A 25,483-nucleotide genomic window follows, 5' to 3' on the forward strand; every position below is an offset into this window, starting at 1 on the left:
GCCGGAAGTGAGACGCCGGAGCCATTTTCACTGCGTATGGGATCGCGGATGCAGGAAGAGACACTCAAACCAAAAACGGTTGTGACACGTCTGCGTCTGGGTCTCCGCCTCCCCGGTGCCGGCCATAACCGGTCCCTGCCTGTCAATTTTGCAAATAAGGCCTCACTGCGAGGGACATCGGTAATGTCACATGCTCAGACCACCGATAATCGCTCAACTGTGCAAACACCGGAATTGTGTCCATCTTTGATTCAAGCCCAAAGTCTTATTGCGCTAAATCTCTTTCCTAATATAATTGCTCCTACGTATCTTCATTTATGGATTAAATGCTAGTGAGAGAGGATATTCAGAGTCTATTTTATTACATGTGTGTATGCAGTTTGCTCGAAGTGCGCGTTAAATACTCTTCCCCGCCAAAGTGCAACATGGTAGCGCAAAACTTGTCCCAATAAATATACAGGAACAAACCAGAAGGTCCCCAGCTCTGACCTGGTTCAAAATACATGTGATTTTGTGGTGTGGAAATGGCCACGTGCCCTCCTCGCTGCACGGAACAACCCTTTATATCTCAGGTCAAAGTGCTTAGGTACCCCTATTCCGGGAAGCTGATGGAGGCGACTGTCTAATCCCGGCAAGGGTTAAATGACAGGCATCGAAATCTCGACGCCTGTCATATTACCTACGCTGTGCGCCCGGCATTCCGATCGAAGCTAAACCGGGTGCGGACAGCCACGGGGGGGAGGGTTAGGTTCAGGGCTCCCGGGAGGGTTAGGTTTAGGGAAGGGGGGGTTAGGCGCCCCCCTGGGAGACAGGTTTAGGAGGGGGGGGTCAGGGTTAGGCACTTGAGGGGGAGGTTAGGATTAGGCACCCTAAAGGAGGGTTAGGGGGGGTATTAGGTTATGCGGCCGGCGGTGAATCATACTAATTCCCCTATTCCTCCTGGCTGATAAACTTTTCCACAATCTAGCTCCGTAAACCAATGCTCCTCATCAGAAACCTAGATCCTTCTGCTCAAATCAAGAGACGTGGTAAAGACCTAGTTTTGCAATTGATAAATTGCTTCCTCTGTGGCTGGATGTCTGCGATAAATCACTGAATGCGACAATATCAGTCCTGTATCAGCACTGACTTCCAATGCCAGATTGTATTTTAGTCTGTGATGTCAGCGCTAACAACTGGTGGATGGTTATCTTATCACTGCATAGTTTTATAGGCAGAAATTCTTACCTTCCATTATGAAATACGAATACAAATACTGCCCTAACATCAGGATGTCCGCTGGCCTTTTCTAGCAATGCTGGCAAATGTACATCTATATCGTCCATGAAATGACCTGGAAATTATACAAATACAGACACCGGCTGTCGGTGGGTGTCAGGACTCGTATGTTTATGTTAGGACTAGATTCCACAACTCGGGGGCCACCAGCTGACTAACTTGGGTATAAGGGGCAACTTATCAATTCAAGTTTCTCATTTTTTTCTAGATCTATAAAGCAATGAAGAAGAAAAAGAGGGCGTCAGGTGAGGACATGGATTGCGCAGTGTCACAGCTGTAACCCTGCTTCCTGATTTGTGAATGCAGAGTGACGATATCCTGGCACAGTCCCCCCTCATATAGTTTATTCACAGCAGCTTTTATTCAGAGCATAGGTTACAGAAGCCCTTCCCTCACCTTTACATCTATTTTTTTTTATTCCCTTCAAAACAGCTTTATTTAAAGCTGCAAATGTAGGTCTCATTCCACAATTCTATAGTATGCATGAAAAATCTATATATAGTATAAAGTAAAGTCCCTATTAGGCATCTGGCTGTTTGCACTGTTCTATAGAGCATTTGTGGAGGAAGGTTTAGGTGCATGACATATTAATGTATGACAAAAGGGAGCTGAGCAGTGACGATTTTAGTGAAGCAAGTCAATGAAAAGACGGATATCCGAGCGCTTTCTTGGTTTACGCTGCTTAAACCGTAGAACACCAAACAAGAGAAAGAAAGAAGGGCTTGTTGCTGGGGCACTGTTGACAAAGATATACATAGAATTCATATAAAATATAACTTTTAATATATATAATTAAAATTGGGGGTCAACCACACTACAGATGAATATCAGACATACATTAATAAAATTGCCTAAATATTCTTCCCGGTGTTAAATTTAACACCTATGGGGAGTATGGCGAAAATATTTGTAATCCTGGTATCACTTTGTGATGGTAATACGCTGATGATCTTATCCGATAGATACGCGGAAACAAATTATACAAATGATATGCTGTGTACCACTCTGTCCCAAAAATTCTCCTGCGTGTCTTAACCTACAGCACCTGGTACTTGGATGGGAGACCACCTGGGAATACCAGTTGCTGTACGTTAAGACACGCAGGAGAATTTTTGGGACAGAGTGGTACACAGCGTATAATTTGTTTCCACGTATCTATCAGATAAGATCACCAGCCTATTACCATCAAGAAAGTGATGCAGGGATTACTAATATTTTCGCCATACTCCCCATAGGTGTTAAATTTAACACCTGGAATAATTAATATTTAGGTAATTTTATTCATTTTATTAATGTCTGTCTGATATTCATGTGTAGTGTGGGTGCCCCCCAAATTTTAATCATATATATATATATATATATATATATAAAAAAAATGTAAAAGTGTACTTGGTGTACAGCGACAATAGTGCTTAGATATATAAGGGAGAAAGTAAATAAAATAATATAATAATACAATAGTGGGTATCAATCTAGAAGTGTGCAGTCATCTAATGGAATATAAACAATGATAAGATCAATAAAAACAGGAAAAGGGGGGTTGGAGATAAAGCTGTAATACAAAAATTGTATATATATATTTTTTTTAATATAGAATATTTGTCTTTCTGGTCCATTATACTATTAACGTAAGGCAGCACAGACGGTGTAATGGTTAGCATTACTGCCTCAGCCCTGAGGTCATGGGTTCGATTCCCACCACGGCCCTACCTGTGCGTAGTTTGTATATTCTCCCTGTGCTTGCGTGGGTTTCCTCCCACACTCCAAAAAATATACTGGTAGGTTAATTGGCTCCCAACAAAAATTAACACTAGTGTGTATGTGTGTGTGCATGTGATAGGGAACATAGGGCCGGATTCAGAGCCGGACGCTCTGAACAAGCGCCCGCTCTGAATCAGGGCGTGTTTTTTTTTTTTCCGTCCGGCCTTTTGGACGCTCGCATAGCTGTGGGTTACTACCGCTAGTGATGTCAGTGGGGCCGGACCCAGACGGTAGGCGTTCCCATGGGAACGCCTCCGTCTGGGCAGACACGCCCACGACACGCCCACCAAAGGGGGCTTGCTGTCACTCACCATCGACAGCACGCCCCCTTTGGTGCTAGACCCATAACGACGGCTACCCCGTCGCTATTCGGGTCTCACGCATGCGCACGATGGAGGCGCCTCCGTCGTGCGCATTTGGGCACCATTGACCCGCTTGCGAGCGTACAGCGCTCGCGAGCGGGTCTGAATGAGACCCATAGATTGTAAGCTCCACTGGGGCAGGGACTGATGTGAATGGCCAACTATTCTCTGTAAAGCGCTGCGGAATATGTGTGCGCTATATAAATAACGTAATAAATACTGTCTAGATTGTGTTTGATCCTAAAATACGCATTTTATGTGCATGCACAGAAATTCATGTTTTAAATAACCTTTTTGCACTACTGCACTGACACTTTAGTACACCATTTAACTTTTAGTAATATTTCTACTTCAGGGTCCATAGGGGGTCCACAGGGTTGACCTTGGGGTATAGCTGGATCTGGATCCACGGGCACCACGCAGTTAAAGCTTTGCTGCTCCCAGGATGCACTTGGGTCCGTCCTCCTCTATACCCCGCCCCGGCCACAGGCACCTCAGTTTTAGTTGGTGCCCGGCCGGAGTCGGGTCACCCTGTCGCAGTGGGGCTGCAGGAGCAGCCCCTAAGCTTTATTTTAAAAGAGAAATTTTTTATTTTTTTCTTCTTTTTTTACACTGTTAGAGCGGCAGCATCAGACTGTCCTTTAGGACGTCCACGCTGCCGCTCCTTCTCCCCGCTGGCGCCGCGACGCCAGTACAGCTCTGGGGATCGCGGCGGGACCCCAGAGCCTGTACTAGCCGGGCTCTGGGGACTCCCTTGACTGCTGCCGGACGCGACGGGGATCAGGTAAGCTGCGGGTCGCCGCGTGCGGCGGCCCGCGGATACTTCAATGCAGTCAGGAGCCTCCGGTCTCTGGGGACAGACCGGAGGCGCTAGCGGCGGCGGCGGCGGGCTCCCCCTCAATTGAGGAATACCCCGCGTGTCCGCTAGACCACCAGGGTATCAGGCTGGTAGCGGGACCGGCAACCCGGGGGTTAATTGCTAGCCAGGGGAGGCAGCCTTCCCTGTCTAGCGGCTCCTCCCCTCAGCTCAGCGCGCCTTTCAACTAGGAGTCTGGCGTCGCTGAGCTGCTCTTATCTCTCGGCCACTCCTCCTCTGAGGTCTCCGGCGGCCATCTTTACTGGCACATCGCAGACTCCCAGGCGGTATCAAGTGGACCGGTCCCCCTGTGTACCTCTCCCCTGCTAAAGGACAGTGTACACAGCGCTATAGCCCTCCCAGACACTGAATCTGGGCGGTTGATTGTAGCGGAAGGTGCAGTGAGTATAACTTTTCTGCATTGTATGTGACTATTGCTAGTGCTGCCTGTCTGTGACTTATTCTCCTTTACTGTCAGCTTATACCTATCCCTTTCCTTCTCCTACGGCCCGGCAGGTGTGTGGGGGAAGGGCGTTTTTCTGAGACCCTCACTTATATAAAACACGTATTTGTGGGGTCAGTCACATACTGTTGTGTGCTACACAGTACCATATCTGGGCTGTTGTGTCGCATACTGGTGAGTGCGCGGGTGTTAAAACCGTAATTCCTCTGGTGATACCTGTTTCTTGTGATTTACGGTATCATGTCTGATGAGGAGACTGAGCGCTCTGTGGCTCCTGTGCTATTTTCCTGCAGACGCTGTGCTGCTGGAGTTGATGGGGAGGACTTATCTCAGGATGGTCTGTGCGGGCGGTGCCAGCTGGTACCGGGCCCCTCCAACCCCCCTGTATCACAGGATCCTCCTTGGGCGATGTTTTCACAGGTGCTGGCGTCTATTGCGGATCGGTTATCGGTCCCATCAGCGGTCCCTTCTAGGGCGTTACCGCAGCCCACCATCCCCCATTCCCCGAGGGTTCCACAAATGTTGCGGTCTTCCCCCGGGGCCCAGACTGTGGGTCCTTACTCGGGACTGCCTGTGTATGTGCAGTCTTCCCCAGGGACGTGTCAGTCTGTAGTGCCTTTGCAGCCTCCGCCTTGGGTGGATGTTCTATCCAGCTCCGTACAGAGTCTGGCGGCTTCATCCTCGGCGTTTCAGTCCATGTTGCAAGGTGATGTGCCACCAAGGGTGTCTAAACGTCCGGTTGTGAGTTCACTAGCTGTGCAGTTGTCGGACTCGGAAGTGTCCTCAGATGATGGAGAAATCCATGAGGACTCTGACTCTGATGTCATGGGGCAGGAGGTGGAAGCTAAGTCCTCCATTAATGTTCCAGCCTTAGTTAGGGCGGTGCGGGCTATCCTACATGTTGAGGATGAGGCGCCGGCTCCTAGGTTGAAGTTTCCTAATTTTAAAAAGGCCAAGGTGACCTCAACTGTGTTCCCCCTGTCTGATCAATTATCGGATCATATGGCGGCGGCCTGGCAATTACCTAGTAAGAGGTTCCATCCACAGAAGAGGTTGGCGGCGAACTATCCTTTTCCTGAAGCTCATTGCAGGAAATGGGAAACTCCGCCGGCGGTGGATTCCCACGTTACCCGCTTGATCAAAAGCGCGACGTTGCCATTGCCGTCTATCTCCTCTTTGAAGGATCCCACGGACAGGAAGGTGGAGACTTGTTTAAAGTCCATTTATTCTCTTTCCGGGGCGGTGGCTCGCCCGTCCATGGCTATCTCCTGGGTGGCTAAAGCCATTGAGGCATGGGCCAATGCCTTGGAGGATACCTTTCCTGATGAGGCTCCGGAAATCCAGAGAGCGTTAGTGGGACAGATGCGGGATGCAGCTTCCTATATTGGGGAAGCGTCTTTGGATGCCAGCCTGCTCACTTCTAGGGTGTCGGCTGCAGCGGTATCTGCTCGGCGCTCCCTGTGGCTGAGGTCCTGGAGGGCTGATGCAGATTCAAAAAAGGGTCTGGAGGCCTTGCCTTTTAATGGTGATTTACTATTTGGTCCGGATTTGGACAGAATAGTGGATACTTTGGCTAAGTCCAAGTCGGCTTTTCTCCCTTCGGCCTCTGCGCCGGCTAAAGTGAGGAGCTCTGCCTTTCGGGTTCAGGGTAAGGCCAAGGGCCAGTCCTTCCCGAGACATTCGGCGACCAAGGCCGCACCCAAGCCCAAGAAGCAAGCATGGAGTGCTCGACGCCCTTCTTCCAAGCAGGAGGATAAGCCTGCTGCCTGATGGGACGGGCCTCTCTCTGGGGGACCCCAGAGTGGGAGGCCGACTTCTCCAATTCGCCCAGTGTTGGCACAATACCACCACGGATGCCTGGGTTCGAGAAGTAGTCTCTCAGGGGTACGCCCTGTCTTTTCGGTTCAGGCCGCCCCACCAGTTTTTCTGTACGAGTCCTTCTCTGGACAAGACCAAAGCTGGTCAGATTCAGGTAGCTATAGAATCCTTGCTACAAGCAGGGGTCATTGTTCCCGTTCCGCAGTCTCAGCGCGGGACGGGGTACTATTCTACTCTGTTTCTGGTACAGAAACCCAATGGTTCTCATCGCCCTATCCTGAATTTGAAGTCTCTGAACAGATACCTCAGAGTTCCCAGGTTCAGGATGGAAACGTTACGTTCCATCATTCTGGCGATGGAACCCGGGGATTATATGGTCTCCCTCGATATCCAGGACGCCTATCTCCATGTGCCCATAGCACCGGCACATCAGCGGTATCTGAGGTTTGCTATCCTGAACCATCACTACCAATTTCGGGCGTTGCCTTTTGGCCTTTCCATGGCTCCGAGGGTGTTCACCAAGGTGATGGCGGTTATGGCTGCCCACCTTCGGGGTCAGGGTCTACGTCTGTTGCCGTACCTGGACGATCTTCTGCTGCTGGCGAGCTCCCCGGAGGTGCTTCTTCGACATCTCCACCTGACCATTGCTTGTCTTCAAGCACACGGGTGGTTGATAAACTGGAAGAAGTCCTCCCTGATTCCATCACAGCGGATGGTTCATTTGGGAGCCCTGCTGGATTCTCGTCAGCAGCGGATTTTCCTGACTCCAGAGAAGGTCTCCTCCCTGCAGCTGCGGATACACAGTTGCCTGAGCAGTTGCCGCCTGTCGGTCCATTCAGCTATGAGAGTTCTGGGGTCCATGGTGTCGACATTCGACATGGTGGAATTTGCCCAGTTCCATTCCCGGCCCCTGCAGGCGCTGATTCTATCGGAATGGAACGGGTTACCTCACCGGATCCGCTCTCAGATGCTGGTGTTGTCCGCGGAGGTTCGGCAGTCTTTGGCTTGGTGGCTTCAGACGGTGCATCTGGTCGAGGGGCGCCCCTTTTGGATCCCGGACTGGGTCCTGCTCACGACGGATGCCAGTCTTCGGGGTTGGGGGGCAGTGACCGGCTCATTATCGCTTCAGGGTCGTTGGTCCGCGGAAGAAGCACTTCTCCCCATCAACATCCTGGAACTGCGGGCTGTGTACAGGGCCCTGCAGTCGTCCGGCCCCGCTCTTCACGGAAGGGCGGTTCAGGTGCAGTCCGACAACGCTACCACGGTGGCGTACATCAACCACCAAGGGGGAACTCGCAGTCGGGCAGCAATGTCGGAGGTGTCTCGCATTCTTGCTTGGGCGGAGTGTCACGTTCCAGCGATCTCGGCAGTCTTCATTCCCGGAGTCCTCAATTGGGAGGCGGACTTCCTCAGCCGTCACGATGTGCATCCCGGGGAATGGTCGCTTCACCCAGAGGTGTTTCAGCTACTCGTGGACAGGTGGGGGCTGCCGGAGCTGGACTTGATGGCCTCCCGTCACAATCACAAGTTGCCCGTTTACGGGTCAAGGACAAGAGACGCAGGTGCAAGTCTGGTGGACGCGCTGTCGGTGACATGGACGTTTCACCTGGCGTATCTGTTTCCTCCGATATCCTTACTTCCTCGGGTTCTGCGGAAATTCAAGCAGGACGGCGGCACGCTCGTGCTGGTGGCTCCGGCGTGGCCCAGACGTCCTTGGTACTCCGATCTGAGGTGCCTCTCCATCGACGCTCCGTACCTTCTTCCTCAGCGTCGGGACCTGTTGTCTCAGGGGCCCTGCCTTTACCCGGATCTGGGTCGGCTGTCTTTGACGGCGTGGCTCTTGAGACAGCCGTCTTGAGGTCTAGGGGTTTCTCCAGTTCAGTGATTGGTACCATGCTTAGGGCACGCAAGCCTGCCTCCGCGCGGATTTACCACAGGGTGTGGTGCACTTATTTTCAGTGGTGTGAATCCAGAAACTATGATCCGCAGGTGTTCCGGGTTTCCAGAATCTTGGAATTTCTTCAATCGGGTTTGGACCTCGGCTTACGCCTGGCCTCTCTGAAGGTTCATGTGTCTGCTTTGTCCGTGTGGTTTCAGCGATGGATTGCTACACTGCCAGATGTTTACACCTTTTTCCATGGTGTTCTCAGGATCCAGCCTCCCTTCGTGCCTCCGGTGGCTCCGTGGGACTTGACGGTGGTACTGAGGGTCTTGCAGGGTCCTCCTTTTGAGCAGCTTGAGTCGATGGAGCTCAAGTGGCTGACATTTAAGACCATTTTTCTCCTGGCAATTGCTTCGGCCAGGAGGGTTTCAGAATTGGGGGCGCTTTCCTTTCGCCCTCCTTTTCTGATTTTTCACCAGGACAGGGCAGTGCTCCGCACGCGTCCTGAGTTTTTGCCCAAAGTGGTTTCAAAGTTCCACATTAATCAGGAACTTGTTGTGCCAGCTTTTCAGTCACCTGATCTTTCTGCTGGTGAGGCTTCCTTGGATGTGGTCCGGGCACTTAGAATCTATGTGGACCGGACTGCTTCGGTTAGGAAGTCGGATTCTTTGTTTGTCCTCTTCGGTTTTCACAAGAGGGGTTGGCCTGCCAACAAGCAAACGTTAGCCCGTTGGCTTCGTTCAGTTATTTGTGAGGCTTATGCGCAGGAGGGTTTACCTGTGCCAGCCTCTGTTAAGGCTCATTCCACTCGTTCTGTGGGTCCCTCTTGGGCTGCTAGACGTGGCGCCTCTGCTGTTCAGCTGTGTAAGGCGGCTACTTGGTCTTCAATTCAGACGTTTTTGAGGTTTTATGCGTTTGACACCTTCGCCTCTCAGGATGCATCCTTTGGGCGCCGGGTACTCCTTTCAGCACAGGAGCGTCCCCGCCCTTAGTTGAACTGCTTTGGGACATCCCCAAGGTCAACCCTGTGGACCCCCTATGGACCCTGAAGTAGAAAACAAGAGATATGGTAAGAACTTACCTTTGTTATCTCTGTTTCTACGAAGTCCATAGGGTCCACAGGGCGCCCGCCCTGACGCACCTGGCTTCAAATGGGCTGTGTGGCTGGTCACCGGTTTTCCGTCTCCCATTTCTGTGAGTATGGTTTCTTGTGTGTTCCAGTCTTCCTTCTCTCTGTTTAGTCTCCTCCTCCGGCCTTAGCTGCTTACCAACTGAGGTGCCTGTGGCCGGGGCGGGGTATAGAGGAGGACGGACCCAAGTGCATCCTGGGAGCAGCAAAGCTTTAACTGCGTGGTGCCCGTGGATCCAGATCCAGCTATACCCCAAGGTCAACCCTGTGGACCCTATGGACTTCGTAGAAACAGAGATAACAAAGGTAAGTTCTTACCATATCTCTTGTTTTATTTCTTTGATCTACATTATTAATATGACACATCCTAGATACGAGTAGTTAGTGACTCTTCACAGCTACACTCCTCACTTTTGTATCAATTAAAATACTTTATATATTATTTATGGTTACATGAATTGCACTGACACTTTTATTACACGACTTTATCTCCAACCCCCTTTTCCCATTTTTATTGATCTTATCATTGTTTATATTCCATTAGATGACTGCACACTTGTAGATTGATATCCACTATTGTGTTATTATTTTATTTGATTTACTTTCTACCTTATAATTATATACACTACCATTCAAAAGTTTGGGGTCACTTAGAAATTTCCTTATTTTTGAAAGAAAAGCACTGTCTTTTTCAATGAAGATAACATTAAATGAATCAGAAATACACTCTATACATTGTTAATGTGGTAAATGACTAGCTGCAAACATTTGGTTTTTAAAGCAATATCTACATAGGTGTATAGAGGCCCATTTCCAGCAACCATCACTCCAGTGTTCTAATGGTACATTGTGTTTGCTAAGCGCGTTTGACGACTAATGGATGATTTGAAAACCCTTTTGCAATTATGTTAGCACAGCTGAAAACGGGTTTGCTCGGTAGAGAAGCTATAAAACTGGCCTTCCTTTGAGCTAGTTGAGTACCTGGAGCATCACATTTGTGGGTTCGATTATACTCTCCAAATGGCCAGAAAAAGAGAACTTTCATGTGAAACTCGACAGTCTATTCTTGTTCTTAGAAATGAAGGCTATTCTATGCGAGAAATTGCCAAGAAACTGAACATTTCCTACAATGGTGTGTACTACTCCCTTCAGAGAACAGCACAATCAGGCTCTAACCAGAGTAGAAAGAAAAGAGGGAGGCCCCAGTACACAACTGTGCAAGAAGACAAGTACATTAGATGCCTCACAAGTCCTCAACTGGCAGCTTCATTAAATGGTACCCGCAAAACGCCAGTGTCAACGTCTACAGTGAAGAGGTGACTCCGGGATGCTGGCCTTCTAGGCAGAGTGGCAAAGAAAAAGCCATATCTGAGACTGGCCAATAAAAGGAAGAGATTAATATGGGCAAAAGAACACAGACATTGGACAGAGGAAGATAGGAAAAAAGTGTTATGGATATACGAATCGAAGTTTGAGGTGTTTGGATCACACAGAAGAACATTTGTGAGATGCAGAACAAGTGAAAAGATGCTGGAAGAGTGCCTGACGCCATCTGTCAAGCATGGTGGAGGTAATGTGATGGTCTGGGGCTGCTTTGGTGCTGGTAAAGTGGAAGATTTGTACAAGGTAAAAGGGATTTTGAATAAGGAAGGCTATCACTCCATTTTGCAACGCCATACCCTGTGGACAGTGCTTGATTGGAGCCAATTTCCACTTTCAACAGGACAATGACCCAAAGTACCCCTCAAATTATGCAAGAACTATTTAGGGAAGAAGCAGGCAGCTGGTATTCTGGCTGTAAGGAGTGGCCAGCGCAGTCACCAGCTCTCAACCCCATTGAGCAGTTGTGGGAGCAGCTTGACCGTATGGTACGCAAGAAGTGCCCATCAAGCCAATCGCAGAGACAGAGAGGTGGCCAGAACTCAGACGTTTACCATCTCGGAACCAGATTAGGCTCGTTCATTAGCCAGATCTGTAGAGGGGCTCACAAAAGTTATGTCGATCCAGGTCCCTCCTGCTGCCTCGTCTTCTAATGTCCCTACTAAGAGACTGATTCATAATCCCTTCAGGTTGGATGAATCTGATGAAGACGACATGCAGGAGCCAGAGGAAGGCGAGGTTCAAGAACCAGAGGAGGAACAGACTCCAGAGGAGTCGGAACCTGCAACTCAGGGCGCAGAGGCGCTGATTGCGGCGGTACGCCAGTTGTTACATGTTGAAGACATAGATCCAGTGGCTGCTAGACCGTCTATCTTTAATAAAAGTCAAAGACAGGCTGACACTTTTCCAGCATCTGAGGAATTGGATGAGATCCTAACCTCGGCGTGGAAACACCCAGATAAAAAGTTCCAAATATCACGGAAACTCTTATCTTATTATCCATTTCCCTCAGAAAGCAGAAAATTATGCGAGACTCCTCCTGCAGTCTAAAAGTAACTTCAGACAGAAAGTTAGAAAACACCTTGAAGTCTATATATACAGTTGCAGGGGTGTCCCTTCGTCCCGTGCTAGTCAGCTGCTGGGTCAACAAGGCTGTAGAAGCATGGGCTACACAGCTTTCAGAGGGCCTTAAGACTGGGGTCCAAGCGGAGGAGCTGATTCAGAGCCGGACGCACTGAACGAGTGCCCGCTCTGAATCGGCGTTTTTTTGTTTTTTTTTGGTGCGTCCTCCTGGGCACTCGCATAGCTGTGGGTTACCACCCACAGCTTATGCGAGTGTCCATGATGATGGTCGCGATGGTCAAGACCATCGCGACCATCAGGCTTGCTACGAGACCCTGCAGTAGGGTCTCGGTGACCGCAAGCCATGGAGTGATTTTGGCTCTATCAGAGCCAAAATCACTCCCACTGACATCACTAGTGATGTCAGTGGGGCCGGACCCAGACGGTAGGCGCTCCCATGGGAACGCCTCCGTCTGGGCAGCCATGCCCCGGCACGCCCACCAAAGGGGGCGTGCTGTCACTCACCATCGACAGCACGCCCCCTTTGGTGCGAGACCCTGAGCGACGGCTTCCCCGTCGCTCGCCGGGTCTCGCGCGTGCGCACGACGGAGCAGCATCCGTCGTGCGCATGCACATTTGGGTACCATCGACCCGCTTGCGAGCGTCCTGCGCTCGCGAGCGGGTCTGAATGAGACCCTCAGTTGGCAGAACAGATTGCAGAATCAGCCACTTTCCTTGGGGAAGCTTCAAAGGACATATGTAACCTTTCCGATAGATCCTCCTGGCTGCGACAATGGCAGGCTGCTGAGCAGAGGAGGCCCTTCCTTACACAGCGGACGTTCTGTTCGGATCCGAATTGGATAAGTGGATTTCACAGGCCACAGGTGATAAATCCACTTATCTCCCATCGGCCGCTCCTCCTCCTAGGAAACCTGTTGCAGGACCGTCTTTTCGGTCCTTTCGTATTCCAGGGAGATTTAGAGGTCGTTCCAGAGGAGCTCCAGCTATTTCCTGTGGTTCCAGAGGCCGAGGTAGATCCACTGCATCCTCGTCCCAACAGGACAAGCCTGCGGTTAAACCCTCTGCTTGACGCACTCCCTTCTCACTTGGGGGACCCCAAGGTGGGAGCTCGCCTTCAGCACTTCAAAGAAGTATGGATCCGGTCTTGCCAGGACGCCTGGGTCCAGGACATCATTACTCAGGGGTTGAAGTTGGATTTCAAGATTCAACCACCTCCCCGCTTTTTCACGGCTGGTTTGTCACAGTCAGTGGAAAAACGGGTTGTGATTCAGGGAGCAATAGAGAGGCTTCTGTTGTCTCGAGTGGTAGTGAATGTCCCAACCCATCAGCGAGGTCAGGGTTTTTATTCCAGCTTGTTTGTAGTTCCCAAGCCGGACGGTTCGGTGAGACCCATTCTGAACCTGAAGATCTCAATCCTTATCTGCGTGCTTTCAAGTTCAAAATGGAGTCCCTCCAGTCTGTAATTGCAGGCCTCAAGAAGGAAGAGTTTCTCGTGTCCTTGGATATAAAGGATGCCTACCTCCACATTTCCATCTGGCCTCATTAGGCATTCCTTTGGTTTGCAGTACAAAACTCTCATTTTCAATTTCAGGCCTTACCTTTCGGTCTTTCCTCAGCACCGAGAGTTTTCACGAAGGTCATGGCCATGGCCCTGCTTCGGATTCATGGTGTTGCTACCGTCCCGTATTTGGACGATCTTCTTATCAAAGCCCCTTGCAACACGGTTGGATCCTCAATTTCCAAAAATCTTATCTACAACTAACACAGCGCCTGCCATTCCTCGGGATGATTTTGGACATGGTGGAACAGAGGGTATTCATTCCTCAAGACAAGGTCTCCTCCATTCAACACATCGCAGAGTGTCAGTACATCTGTGTATTCGCCTATTGGGAAAAATGATGGCGACCTTCAAAGCCATCCAGTACACGAGAGTTCATGCCTGTCCATTTCAATTGGACCTTCTTTCCCAGTGGTCGGGGTCTCACCTCTTTCTTCACCAGCGAGTTCTATTATCTCCCAGAACTCGAACATCTCGCCTTTGGTGGCTGAATTCCTTTCACCTGTTAGCAGGCAAGCGGTTCGCAGTGTGGGAATGGATTCTCCTCACCACGGATGCAAGTCTGAGAGGGTGGGGGGCAGTGATTCTGGGAAGACACTTTCAGGGCCGCTGGACTCAGCGGGAGGCAGAACTGCCTATAAACATTCTTCAATTAAGGGCAGTGTTCTATGTGCTTCAGCTAGCACATCCTCTGTTGCAGGGTCAAGCAATCAGAGTACAGTTGGACAATGCCACGGCTGTGGCGTATATAAACAGACAAGGCGGCACCAAAAGTCGTGCCACCATGAGGGAGGTAAGCAGCACTCTGCTTTGGGCAGAGGAATTTGCAATAGCAATTTCAGCAATTTTCATCCCAGGAGTAGAGAATTGGGAGGCCGACTACCTTAGTCGACAGAGAATGGTCGCTCAATCCGAAGGTGTTTCAACAGCTGATTCAGCGTTGGGGTCGACCTCAGGCGGATCTCATGGCGTCAAGGTTGAACCATCGATTGCCACTTTACTGCTCACGAAACGAACAAGGGATCCACAAGCAGTGGCAGTGGATGCACTGACAGCGCCTTGGCAGTTTCAGTACGTGTACCTGTTCCCAGCAATTCTGCTTCTTCCTCGTCTGCTTCAAAGAATCAAAAGAGAAAGGGCCAAGGTGTTACTGGTGGCTCCAAATTGGCCCAGACGAGCGTGGTACTCAAACCTACGACGTCTGTTGATAGACGATCCGTAGCCTTAAAGCGGCTTTGTTTGACGGCATGGCTGTTGAAAGGGCCATCCTAAGAAAAAAGGGTATCCCTTCAAGTGTGATTCCTACTATGATTCTGGCTCGGAAGGAAGTTACGTCAAAACATTATTATCGTTTCTGGACATAGCTTGGTGTGAACGCCGCAGTTCACCTCCGTAAGAGTTCAAGGTGTCCCGTCCTCTTTTTCTGCAGGCCGGTTTATCAGCAGGCCTTTGTCTAGGATCTTTGAAGGGAAGGTTCAGGTGTCGGCACTGTCCATTTTCTTTCAGAGAAAATTAGCATTATTGCTGGATGTCCAAACCTTTCTACAAGGAGTAATCAGGATACAACCCCCATTTGTGCCTCCAACGGATCCTATGGGATTTGGATTTAGTACTTTCTTTTCTTCAGTCTGCTATGTTTGAGCCTTTATAGACGGTGGAGATTAAGTTTTTAACTTGGAAGGTGGTTCTCCTTTTGGCGCTCACCTCGGCTAGACGTGTGTCGGAGCTTGGGGCTCTCCTGTCGACCGCCCTACCTCATTTTTCATGAAGATAGGGCTGAGCTTCGTACGCAGATGTCTTTCCTTCCTAAAGTGATGTCTGCGTTTCACATAAACCAACCAATTGTGGTTCCGGTGTTTAAGGAAGATTCTCCGGCTTCCAAATCATTACATGTTGTTAGAGCTCTTCGCATCTATGTTGAGAGGACGGCATCTATCCGTAAATCGGATGTGCTTTTTGTTCGGTTTGATCTGGCACGACCAGGTTGGCCGGCTTCCAAACAAACTATTTCTCGTTGGATTCGTCTGACAATTAGACAGGCTTATCTAGCCGCTTCAAGACAACTGCCTGTTTCTATTATGGCGCATTCAACGCGCTCGGTAGGTCCTTCATGGGCGGCTGCCCGTGGTGTGTCTTTGACTCATCTTTGTCGATCGGCCACTTGGTCAGGCAGGCATACTTTTATAAAGTTTTACCATTTTGACACCTTTGTGACCTCTGCTTCGCAGTATGGCCGTGCTGTTTTGCAGGGTTCTCAGTGCTCTCCTGCCCGGGATGGGAGCTCTGGGACGTCCCCACTGTACTGAGACTCCAGTGTCCCCTAGTGGATGAAGGAGAAAACAGGATTTTGGTACTTACCGATAAATCCCTTTCTCCGATTCCACAGGGGACACTGGACGCCCACCCTGCGCTGTTCCACCTGCATAAGTTGTTGTTTTCTAAGTTCAGACGGTTGTTTTTCTTCATAGTCTGCCTAGAATTTTGTGTTTTATTTCATAACACCTTTTTTTCTTTGTTCGTGTTTGTTGTAGCTTTTCTTCTCCTTTCTCCTTATATTCCAGCTCTCAGGCACAGTTTAGACTGACCTGTAGGGGGGTATAGAGGGGGAGGAGCTAGCTACCATTCAAAATTATTAAAGTGCCAGCTCCCAGTTAACCCACATCTATACCCACTGTACTGAGACTCCAGTGTCCCCTGTGGAATCGGAGAAAGGGATTTATTGGTAAGTACCAAAATCCTGTTTTTGCTATACTACAGCAACATTACTAATTTCAGGCTCTGCCTTTTGGCCTTTCAACTGCTCCTTGGGTCTTTACCAAAATCATGGCAGTTATGGTGGCCTATCTTCGTCACAAATATCAGACTGCTCCCATACTTAGACGATCTCTTGCTGTTGGCCAGCTCCCCAGAAATTCTTCACAGCCATCTACAGTTAACCATTGCCTTTTTACAAATGCACGGTTGGCTGATCAACTGGAAAATGTCTTCCTTGACACCTCAAAGAATGGTAAATCTGGGAGCCCTCCTGGACTCTCGAGTTCAGAGAATCTTCCTGACAGCAGACAAGATTTTAGCACTACAGTACAGACTATGCAGACTGCTTCACAATCGCAGAGTGTCGATTCACTCTGCAATGTAGGCCTTGGGATCAATGGTGTCCACCTTCGACATGGTGGAGTTTGTCCAGTTTCATTCCAGACCCCTACAACACCTGATCCTCTCCAGATGGAGCGGGCTACTCCATCTGCTGAAATCCCAGAAGATGAGCCTCCCCCCCAGAAGTACGCCTGTTCCTAGCCTGGTGGCTACAGATTCCCCATTTGAACCAGGGTCGTCCCTTTTGGATCCCGGACTGGGCTCTCCTCACCATGGATGCAAGCCTCCAAGGGTGGGGCGCAGTAACCAGCCAACACTCCTTCCAGGGCCGATGGTCCCCAGTTGAGACTATGTTGCCAATCAACATCCTGGAACTTGAGCCATCTACAGAGCTCTCACTCTGGCTCAGAATATTTAGAAAAACAGGCCAGTACAAGTACAGTCCGACAACGCCACGGCTGTGGCCTACCTCATTCATCAAGGGGGCACACGAAGTCAATCCGCAATGACAGAAGTGTCCCGCATTCTGGCATGGGCCAAACGCAATCTCCCAGCCATCTCCGCAGTGTTCATCCCAGGGATTCTCAATTGGGAAGCGGATTTCCTCAGCCGTCATGACATGCATGCAGGAGAATGGTCTCTACACCCAGAAGTCTTTCAGCTTCTGGTGGACAAATGGGTCTTCCAGAAGTGGATCTCATGGCCTCAAGACACAACAACAAACTTCCAGTTTATGAAGCAAGAACAAAGTACCCCGACGCGGCCTTCAGAGATGCCTTGTCGGTGACATGGACCTCCCAGTTGGCATATCTCTTCCCTCCAATTTCCCTGCTTCCTCGAGTGCTGCGGAAATTCAGACAGGAGAGAGGCACAGTTCTGTTAATAGCTCCGGCTTGGCCCATATACGTTATTGGTACTCAGATCTTCTAAGACTCTCTATAGACGTTCCTCTTCAACTTCCTCTACGAGTAGACCTGTTGTCTCAGGGTTGTCTACATCCGGACCTAGCCCGTCTGTCTTTAGTGGCTTGGCTCTTGAGACATCCCTCCTAACGGCTAAGAGATTCTCCAGCTCTGTGGTCCAGACCATGCTCAGAGCACGTAAACCGGCCTCAGCCAGGATTTACCACAGAATTTGACATTAATATTTCCAATGGTGTGCTCCACGAAACTATGACCCTCAGGTCTTTAGAGTCTCTCAAATTCTTGCCTTTCCTTAGGTTAGACTAGATCTAGGCCTCCGCCTAGCATCTCTCAAAGTGCAAGCTTCTGCTTTGTCTATCTGGTTTCAGTGCAAGATTGCTTCTATACCGGATGTTCACACCTTCATTTAAGGTGTTCTACAGATACAACCTCCCTTTGTCCCTCCTGTGGCTCCATGGGATTTGTCAGTGGTGCTCAATGCACTTCAGGAACCTCCATTTGAACCTCTGGAATCGGTGGATATCTACTGGCTCACTGTGAAGAATGTTTTGTCTGGCTGTAGCATCTGCCCATAGGGTATCGGATTTAGGGGCGCTTTCATGCCGCTCCCCCTTTTTGATATTTCATCAGGATAGGGCTGTTTTTCGAACACGCCCAGGTTTCCTTCCCAAGGTGGTTTCTCGCTTCCACCTGAATGCAAAAATTGTGGTTCCGGCCTTTAATTCACCAGACCTCTCAGCAGGTGAGTCATCTTTGGATGTGGTCCGTGCTCTAAAGATCTACGTGGACCGTACTACTTCCATCAGGAAATCGGACTTCCTCTGTCCTATATGGATTCCACAAGAAGGGATGGCCAGCTAACAGACTCTGGCCAGATGGATCGTATGACTATCTCACAGGCTTACACGCAGGCGGACCTTCCTGTGCTGACTACAGTCTCTGCTCATTCTACTTGCAATGTGGGTCCCTCGTGGGCAACCCGGCATGGCGCCTCAGCTGAACAGCTGTGCAAGGCAGGCCACCTGGTCTTCTGTCCACACCTTTCTTAGGTGTTATGCCTTTGTAATCATTTGCCTCTCAGGATGCTTCCTTCGGAGTGCAGGGTTCTCCTCTCAGCTCAGGAGCGTCCCGGCCCTTGAACAACTGCTTTGTTCCCTCAGTTTCCCTCAGAAAGCAGAAAATTATGCGAGACTCCTCCTGCAGTCTAAAAGTAACTTCAGACAGAAAGTTAGAAAACACCTTGAAGTCTATATATACAGTTGCAGGGGTGTCCCTTCGTCCCGTGCTAGTCAGCTGCTGGGTCAACAAGGCTGTAGAAGCATGGGCTACACAGCTTTCAGAGGGCCTTAAGACTGGGGTCCAAGCGGAGGAGCTGATTCAGAGCCGGACGCACTGAACGAGTGCCCGCTCTGAATCGGCGTTTTTTTTTTTTTTTTTTGGTGCGTCCTCCTGGACACTCGCATAGCTGTGGGTTACTACCCACAGCTTATGCGAGTGTCCATGATGATGGTCGTGATGGTCAAGACCATCGCGACCATCAGGCTTGCTACGAGACCCTGCAGTAGGGTCTCGGTGACCGCAAGCCATGGAGTGATTTTGGCTCTATCAGAGCCAAAATCACTCCCACTGACATCACTAGTGATGTCAGTGGGGCCGGACCCAGACGGTAGGCGCTCCCATGGGAACGCCTCCGTCTGGGCAGCCATGCCCCGGCACGCCCACCAAAGGGGGCGTGCTGTCACTCACCATCGACAGCACGCCCCCTTTGGTGCGAGACCCTGAGCGACGGCTTCCCCGTCGCTCGCCGGGTCTCGCGCATGCGCACGACGGAGCAGCATCCGTCGTGCGCATGCACATTTGGGTACCATCGACCCGCTTGCGAGCGTCCTGCGCTCGCGAGCGGGTCTGAATGAGACCCTCAGTTGGCAGAACAGATTGCAGAATCAGCCACTTTCCTTGGGGAAGCTTCAAAGGACATATGTAACCTTTCCGATAGATCCTCCTGGCTGCGACAATGGCAGGCTGCTGAGCAGAGGAGGCCCTTCCTTACACAGCGGACGTTCTGTTCGGATCCGAATTGGATAAGTGGATTTCACAGGCCACAGGTGATAAATCCACTTATCCCCCATCGGCCGCTCCTCCTCCTAGGAAATCTGTTGCAGGACCGTCTTTTCGGTCCTTTCGTATTCCAGGGAGATTTAGAGGTCGTTCCAGAGGAGCTCCAGCTATTTCCTGTGGTTCCAGAGGCCGAGGTAGATCCACTGCATCCTCGTCCCAACAGGACAAGCCTGCGGTTAAACCCTCTGCTTGACGCACTCCCTTCTCACTTGGGGGACCCCAAGGTGGGAGCTCGCCTTCAGCACTTCAAAGAAGTATGGATCCGGTCTTGCCAGGACGCCTGGGTCCAGGACATCATTACTCAGGGGTTGAAGTTGGATTTCAAGATTCAACCACCTCCCCGCTTTTTCACGGCTGGTTTGTCACAGTCAGTGGAAAAACGGGTTGTGATTCAGGGAGCAATAGAGAGGCTTCTGTTGTCTCGAGTGGTAGTGAATGTCCCAACCCATCAGCGAGGTCAGGGTTTTTATTCCAGCTTGTTTGTAGTTCCCAAGCCGGACGGTTCGGTGAGACCCATTCTGAACCTGAAGATCTCAATCCTTATCTGCGTGCTTTCAAGTTCAAAATGGAGTCCCTCCAGTCTGTAATTGCAGGCCTCAAGAAGGAAGAGTTTCTCGTGTCCTTGGATATAAAGGATGCCTACCTCCACATTTCCATCTGGCCTCATTAGGCATTCCTTTGGTTTGCAGTACAAAACTCTCATTTTCAATTTCAGGCCTTACCTTTCGGTCTTTCCTCAGCACCGAGAGTTTTCACGAAGGTCATGGCCATGGCCCTGCTTCGGATTCATGGTGTTGCTACCGTCCCGTATTTGGACGATCTTCTTATCAAAGCCCCTTGCAACACGGTTGGATCCTCAATTTCCAAAAATCTTATCTACAACTAACACAGCGCCTGCCATTCCTCGGGATGATTTTGGACATGGTGGAACAGAGGGTATTCATTCCTCAAGACAAGGTCTCCTCCATTCAACACATCGCAGAGTGTCAGTACATCTGTGTATTCGCCTATTGGGAAAAATGATGGCGACCTTCAAAGCCATCCAGTACACGAGAGTTCATGCCTGTCCATTTCAATTGGACCTTCTTTCCCAGTGGTCGGGGTCTCACCTCTTTCTTCACCAGCGAGTTCTATTATCTCCCAGAACTCGAACATCTCGCCTTTGGTGGCTGAATTCCTTTCACCTGTTAGCAGGCAAGCGGTTCGCAGTGTGGGAATGGATTCTCCTCACCACGGATGCAAGTCTGAGAGGGTGGGGGGCAGTGATTCTGGGAAGACACTTTCAGGGCCGCTGGACTCAGCGGGAGGCAGAACTGCCTATAAACATTCTTCAATTAAGGGCAGTGTTCTATGTGCTTCAGCTAGCACATCCTCTGTTGCAGGGTCAAGCAATCAGAGTACAGTTGGACAATGCCACGGCTGTGGCGTATATAAACAGACAAGGCGGCACCAAAAGTCGTGCCACCATGAGGGAGGTAAGCAGCACTCTGCTTTGGGCAGAGGAATTTGCAATAGCAATTTCAGCAATTTTCATCCCAGGAGTAGAGAATTGGGAGGCCGACTACCTTAGTCGACAGAGAATGGTCGCTCAATCCGAAGGTGTTTCAACAGCTGATTCAGCGTTGGGGTCGACCTCAGGCGGATCTCATGGCGTCAAGGTTGAACCATCGATTGCCACTTTACTGCTCACGAAACGAACAAGGGATCCACAAGCAGTGGCAGTGGATGCACTGACAGCGCCTTGGCAGTTTCAGTACGTGTACCTGTTCCCAGCAATTCTGCTTCTTCCTCGTCTGCTTCAAAGAATCAAAAGAGAAAGGGCCAAGGTGTTACTGGTGGCTCCAAATTGGCCCAGACGAGCGTGGTACTCAAACCTACGACGTCTGTTGATAGACGATCCGTAGCCTTAAAGCGGCTTTGTTTGACGGCATGGCTGTTGAAAGGGCCATCCTAAGAAAAAAGGGTATCCCTTCAAGTGTGATTCCTACTATGATTCGGGCTCGGAAGGAAGTTACGTCAAAACATTATTATCATTTCTGGACATAGCTTGGTGTGAACGCCGCAGTTCACCTCCGTAAGAGTTCAAGGTGTCCCGTCCTCTTTTTCTGCAGGCCGGTTTATCAGCAGGCCTTTGTCTAGGATCTTTGAAGGGAAGGTTCAGGTGTCGGCACTGTCCATTTTCTTTCAGAGAAAATTAGCATTATTGCTGGATGTCCAAACCTTTCTACAAGGAGTAATCAGGATACAACCCCCATTTGTGCCTCCAACGGATCCTATGGGATTTGGATTTAGTACTTTCTTTTCTTCAGTCTGCTATGTTTGAGCCTTTATAGACGGTGGAGATTAAGTTTTTAACTTGGAAGGTGGTTCTCCTTTTGGCGCTCACCTCGGCTAGACGTGTGTCGGAGCTTGGGGCTCTCCTGTCGACCGCCCTACCTCATTTTTCATGAAGATAGGGCTGAGCTTCGTACGCAGATGTCTTTCCTTCCTAAAGTGATGTCTGCGTTTCACATAAACCAACCAATTGTGGTTCCGGTGTTTAAGGAAGATTCTCCGGCTTCCAAATCATTACATGTTGTTAGAGCTCTTCGCATCTATGTTGAGAGGACGGCATCTATCCGTAAATCGGATGTGCTTTTTGTTCGGTTTGATCTGGCACGACCAGGTTGGCCGGCTTCCAAACAAACTATTTCTCGTTGGATTCGTCTGACAATTAGACAGGCTTATCTAGCCGCTTCAAGACAACTGCCTGTTTCTATTATGGCGCATTCAACGCGCTCGGTAGGTCCTTCATGGGCGGCTGCCCGTGGTGTGTCTTTGACTCATCTTTGTCGATCGGCCACTTGGTCAGGCAGGCATACTTTTATAAAGTTTTACCATTTTGACACCTTTGTGACCTCTGCTTCGCAGTATGGCCGTGCTGTTTTGCAGGGTTCTCAGTGCTCTCCTGCCCGGGATGGGAGCTCTGGGACGTCCCCACTGTACTGAGACTCCAGTGTCCCCTAGTGGATGAAGGAGAAAACAGGATTTTGGTACTTACCGATAAATCCCTTTCTCCGATTCCACAGGGGACACTGGACGCCCACCCTGCGCTGTTCCACCTGCATAAGTTGTTGTTTTCTAAGTTCAGACGGTTGTTTTTCTCCATAGTCTGCCTAGAATTTTGTGTTTTATTTCATAACACCTTTTTTTCTTTGTTCGTGTTTGTTGTAGCTTTTCTTCTCCTTTCTCCTTATATTCCAGCTCTCAGGCACAGTTTAGACTGACCTGTAGGGGGGTATAGAGGGGGAGGAGCTAGCTACCATTCAAAATTATTAAAGTGCCAGCTCCCAGTTAACTCACATCTATACCCACTGTACTGAGACTCCAGTGTCCCCTGTGGAATCGGAGAAAGGGATTTATTGGTAAGTACCAAAATCCTGTTTTTGCTATACTACAGCAACATTACTAATTTCAGGCTCTGCCTTTTGGCCTTTCAACTGCTCCTTGGGTCTTTACCAAAATCATGGCAGTTATGGTGGCCTATCTTCGTCACAAATATCAGACTGCTCCCATACTTAGACGATCTCTTGCTGTTGGCCAGCTCCCCAGAAATTCTTCACAGCCATCTACAGTTAACCATTGCCTTTTTACAAATGCACGGTTGGCTGATCAACTGGAAAATGTCTTCCTTGACACCTCAAAGAATGGTAAATCTGGGAGCCCTCCTGGACTCTCGAGTTCAGAGAATCTTCCTGACAGCAGACAAGATTTTAGCACTACAGTACAGACTATGCAGACTGCTTCACAATCGCAGAGTGTCGATTCACTCTGCAATGTAGGCCTTGGGATCAATGGTGTCCACCTCGACATGGTGGAGTTTGTCCAGTTTCATTCCAGACCCCTACAACACCTGATCCTCTCCAGATGGAGCGGGCTACTCCATCTGCTGAAATCCCAGAAGATGAGCCTCCCCCCCAGAAGTACGCCTGTTCCTAGCCTGGTGGCTACAGATTCCCCATTTGAACCAGGGTCGTCCCTTTTGGATCCCGGACTGGGCTCTCCTCACCATGGATGCAAGCCTCCAAGGGTGGGGCGCAGTAACCAGCCAACACTCCTTCCAGGGCCGATGGTCCCCAGTTGAGACTATGTTGCCAATCAACATCCTGGAACTTGAGCCATCTACAGAGCTCTCACTCTGGCTCAGAATATTTAGAAAAACAGGCCAGTACAAGTACAGTCCGACAACGCCACGGCTGTGGCCTACCTCATTCATCAAGGGGGCACACGAAGTCAATCCGCAATGACAGAAGTGTCCCGCATTCTGGCATGGGCCAAACGCAATCTCCCAGCCATCTCCGCAGTGTTCATCCCAGGGATTCTCAATTGGGAAGCGGATTTCCTCAGCCGTCATGACATGCATGCAGGAGAATGGTCTCTACACCCAGAAGTCTTTCAGCTTCTGGTGGACAAATGGGTCTTCCAGAAGTGGATCTCATGGCCTCAAGACACAACAACAAACTTCCAGTTTATGAAGCAAGAACAAAGTACCCCGACGCGGCCTTCAGAGATGCCTTGTCGGTGACATGGACCTCCCAGTTGGCATATCTCTTCCCTCCAATTTCCCTGCTTCCTCGAGTGCTGCGGAAATTCAGACAGGAGAGAGGCACAGTTCTGTTAATAGCTCCGGCTTGGCCCATATACGTTATTGGTACTCAGATCTTCTAAGACTCTCTATAGACGTTCCTCTTCAACTTCCTCTACGAGTAGACCTGTTGTCTCAGGGTTGTCTACATCCGGACCTAGCCCGTCTGTCTTTAGTGGCTTGGCTCTTGAGACATCCCTCCTAACGGCTAAGAGATTCTCCAGCTCTGTGGTCCAGACCATGCTCAGAGCACGTTAACCGGCCTCAGCCAGGATTTACCACAGAATTTGACATTAATATTTCCAATGGTGTGCTCCACGAAACTATGACCCTCAGGTCTTTAGAGTCTCTCAAATTCTTGCCTTTCCTTAGGTTAGACTAGATCTAGGCCTCCGCCTAGCATCTCTCAAAGTGCAAGCTTCTGCTTTGTCTATCTGGTTTCAGTGCAAGATTGCTTCTATACCGGATGTTCACACCTTCATTTAAGGTGTTCTACAGATACAACCTCCCTTTGTCCCTCCTGTGGCTCCATGGGATTTGTCAGTGGTGCTCAATGCACTTCAGGAACCTCCATTTGAACCTCTGGAATCGGTGGATATCTACTGGCTCACTGTGAAGAATGTTTTGTCTGGCTGTAGCATCTGCCCATAGGGTATCGGATTTAGGGGCGCTTTCATGCCGCTCCCCCTTTTTGATATTTCATCAGGATAGGGCTGTTTTTCGAACACGCCCAGGTTTCCTTCCCAAGGTGGTTTCTCGCTTCCACCTGAATGCAAAAATTGTGGTTCCGGCCTTTAATTCACCAGACCTCTCAGCAGGTGAGTCATCTTTGGATGTGGTCCGTGCTCTAAAGATCTACGTGGACCGTACTACTTCCATCAGGAAATCGGACTTCCTCTGTCCTATATGGATTCCACAAGAAGGGATGGCCAGCTAACAGACTCTGGCCAGATGGATCGTATGACTATCTCACAGGCTTACACGCAGGCGGACCTTCCTGTGCTGACTACAGTCTCTGCTCATTCTACTTGCAATGTGGGTCCCTCGTGGGCAACCCGGCATGGCGCCTCAGCTGAACAGCTGTGCAAGGCAGGCCACCTGGTCTTCTGTCCACACCTTTCTTAGGTGTTATGCCTTTGTAATCATTTGCCT

General features: G+C 49.9%; 1 protein-coding gene across 1 annotated transcript in view; it reads left to right on the forward strand.

The window, feature by feature from the left end:
- Positions 1-25,483, forward strand: part of BRME1 (break repair meiotic recombinase recruitment factor 1) — a 60,535-nt gene that overhangs the window by 1,242 nt on the left and 33,810 nt on the right. The window contains exon 2 of the mRNA XM_088473976.1: positions 1,487-1,523. Within this exon, the coding sequence (XP_088330102.1) occupies positions 1,499-1,523 (25 nt within the window). The 5' untranslated portion in view covers positions 1,487-1,498. The remainder of the gene's footprint in view (positions 1-1,486; positions 1,524-25,483) is intronic.

This window comes from Taudactylus pleione, unplaced genomic scaffold (genome assembly GCF_031769625.1).
Source record: "Taudactylus pleione unplaced genomic scaffold, aTauple2 ptg000145l, whole genome shotgun sequence".
Lineage (NCBI taxonomy): Eukaryota > Metazoa > Chordata > Amphibia > Anura > Myobatrachidae > Taudactylus > Taudactylus pleione.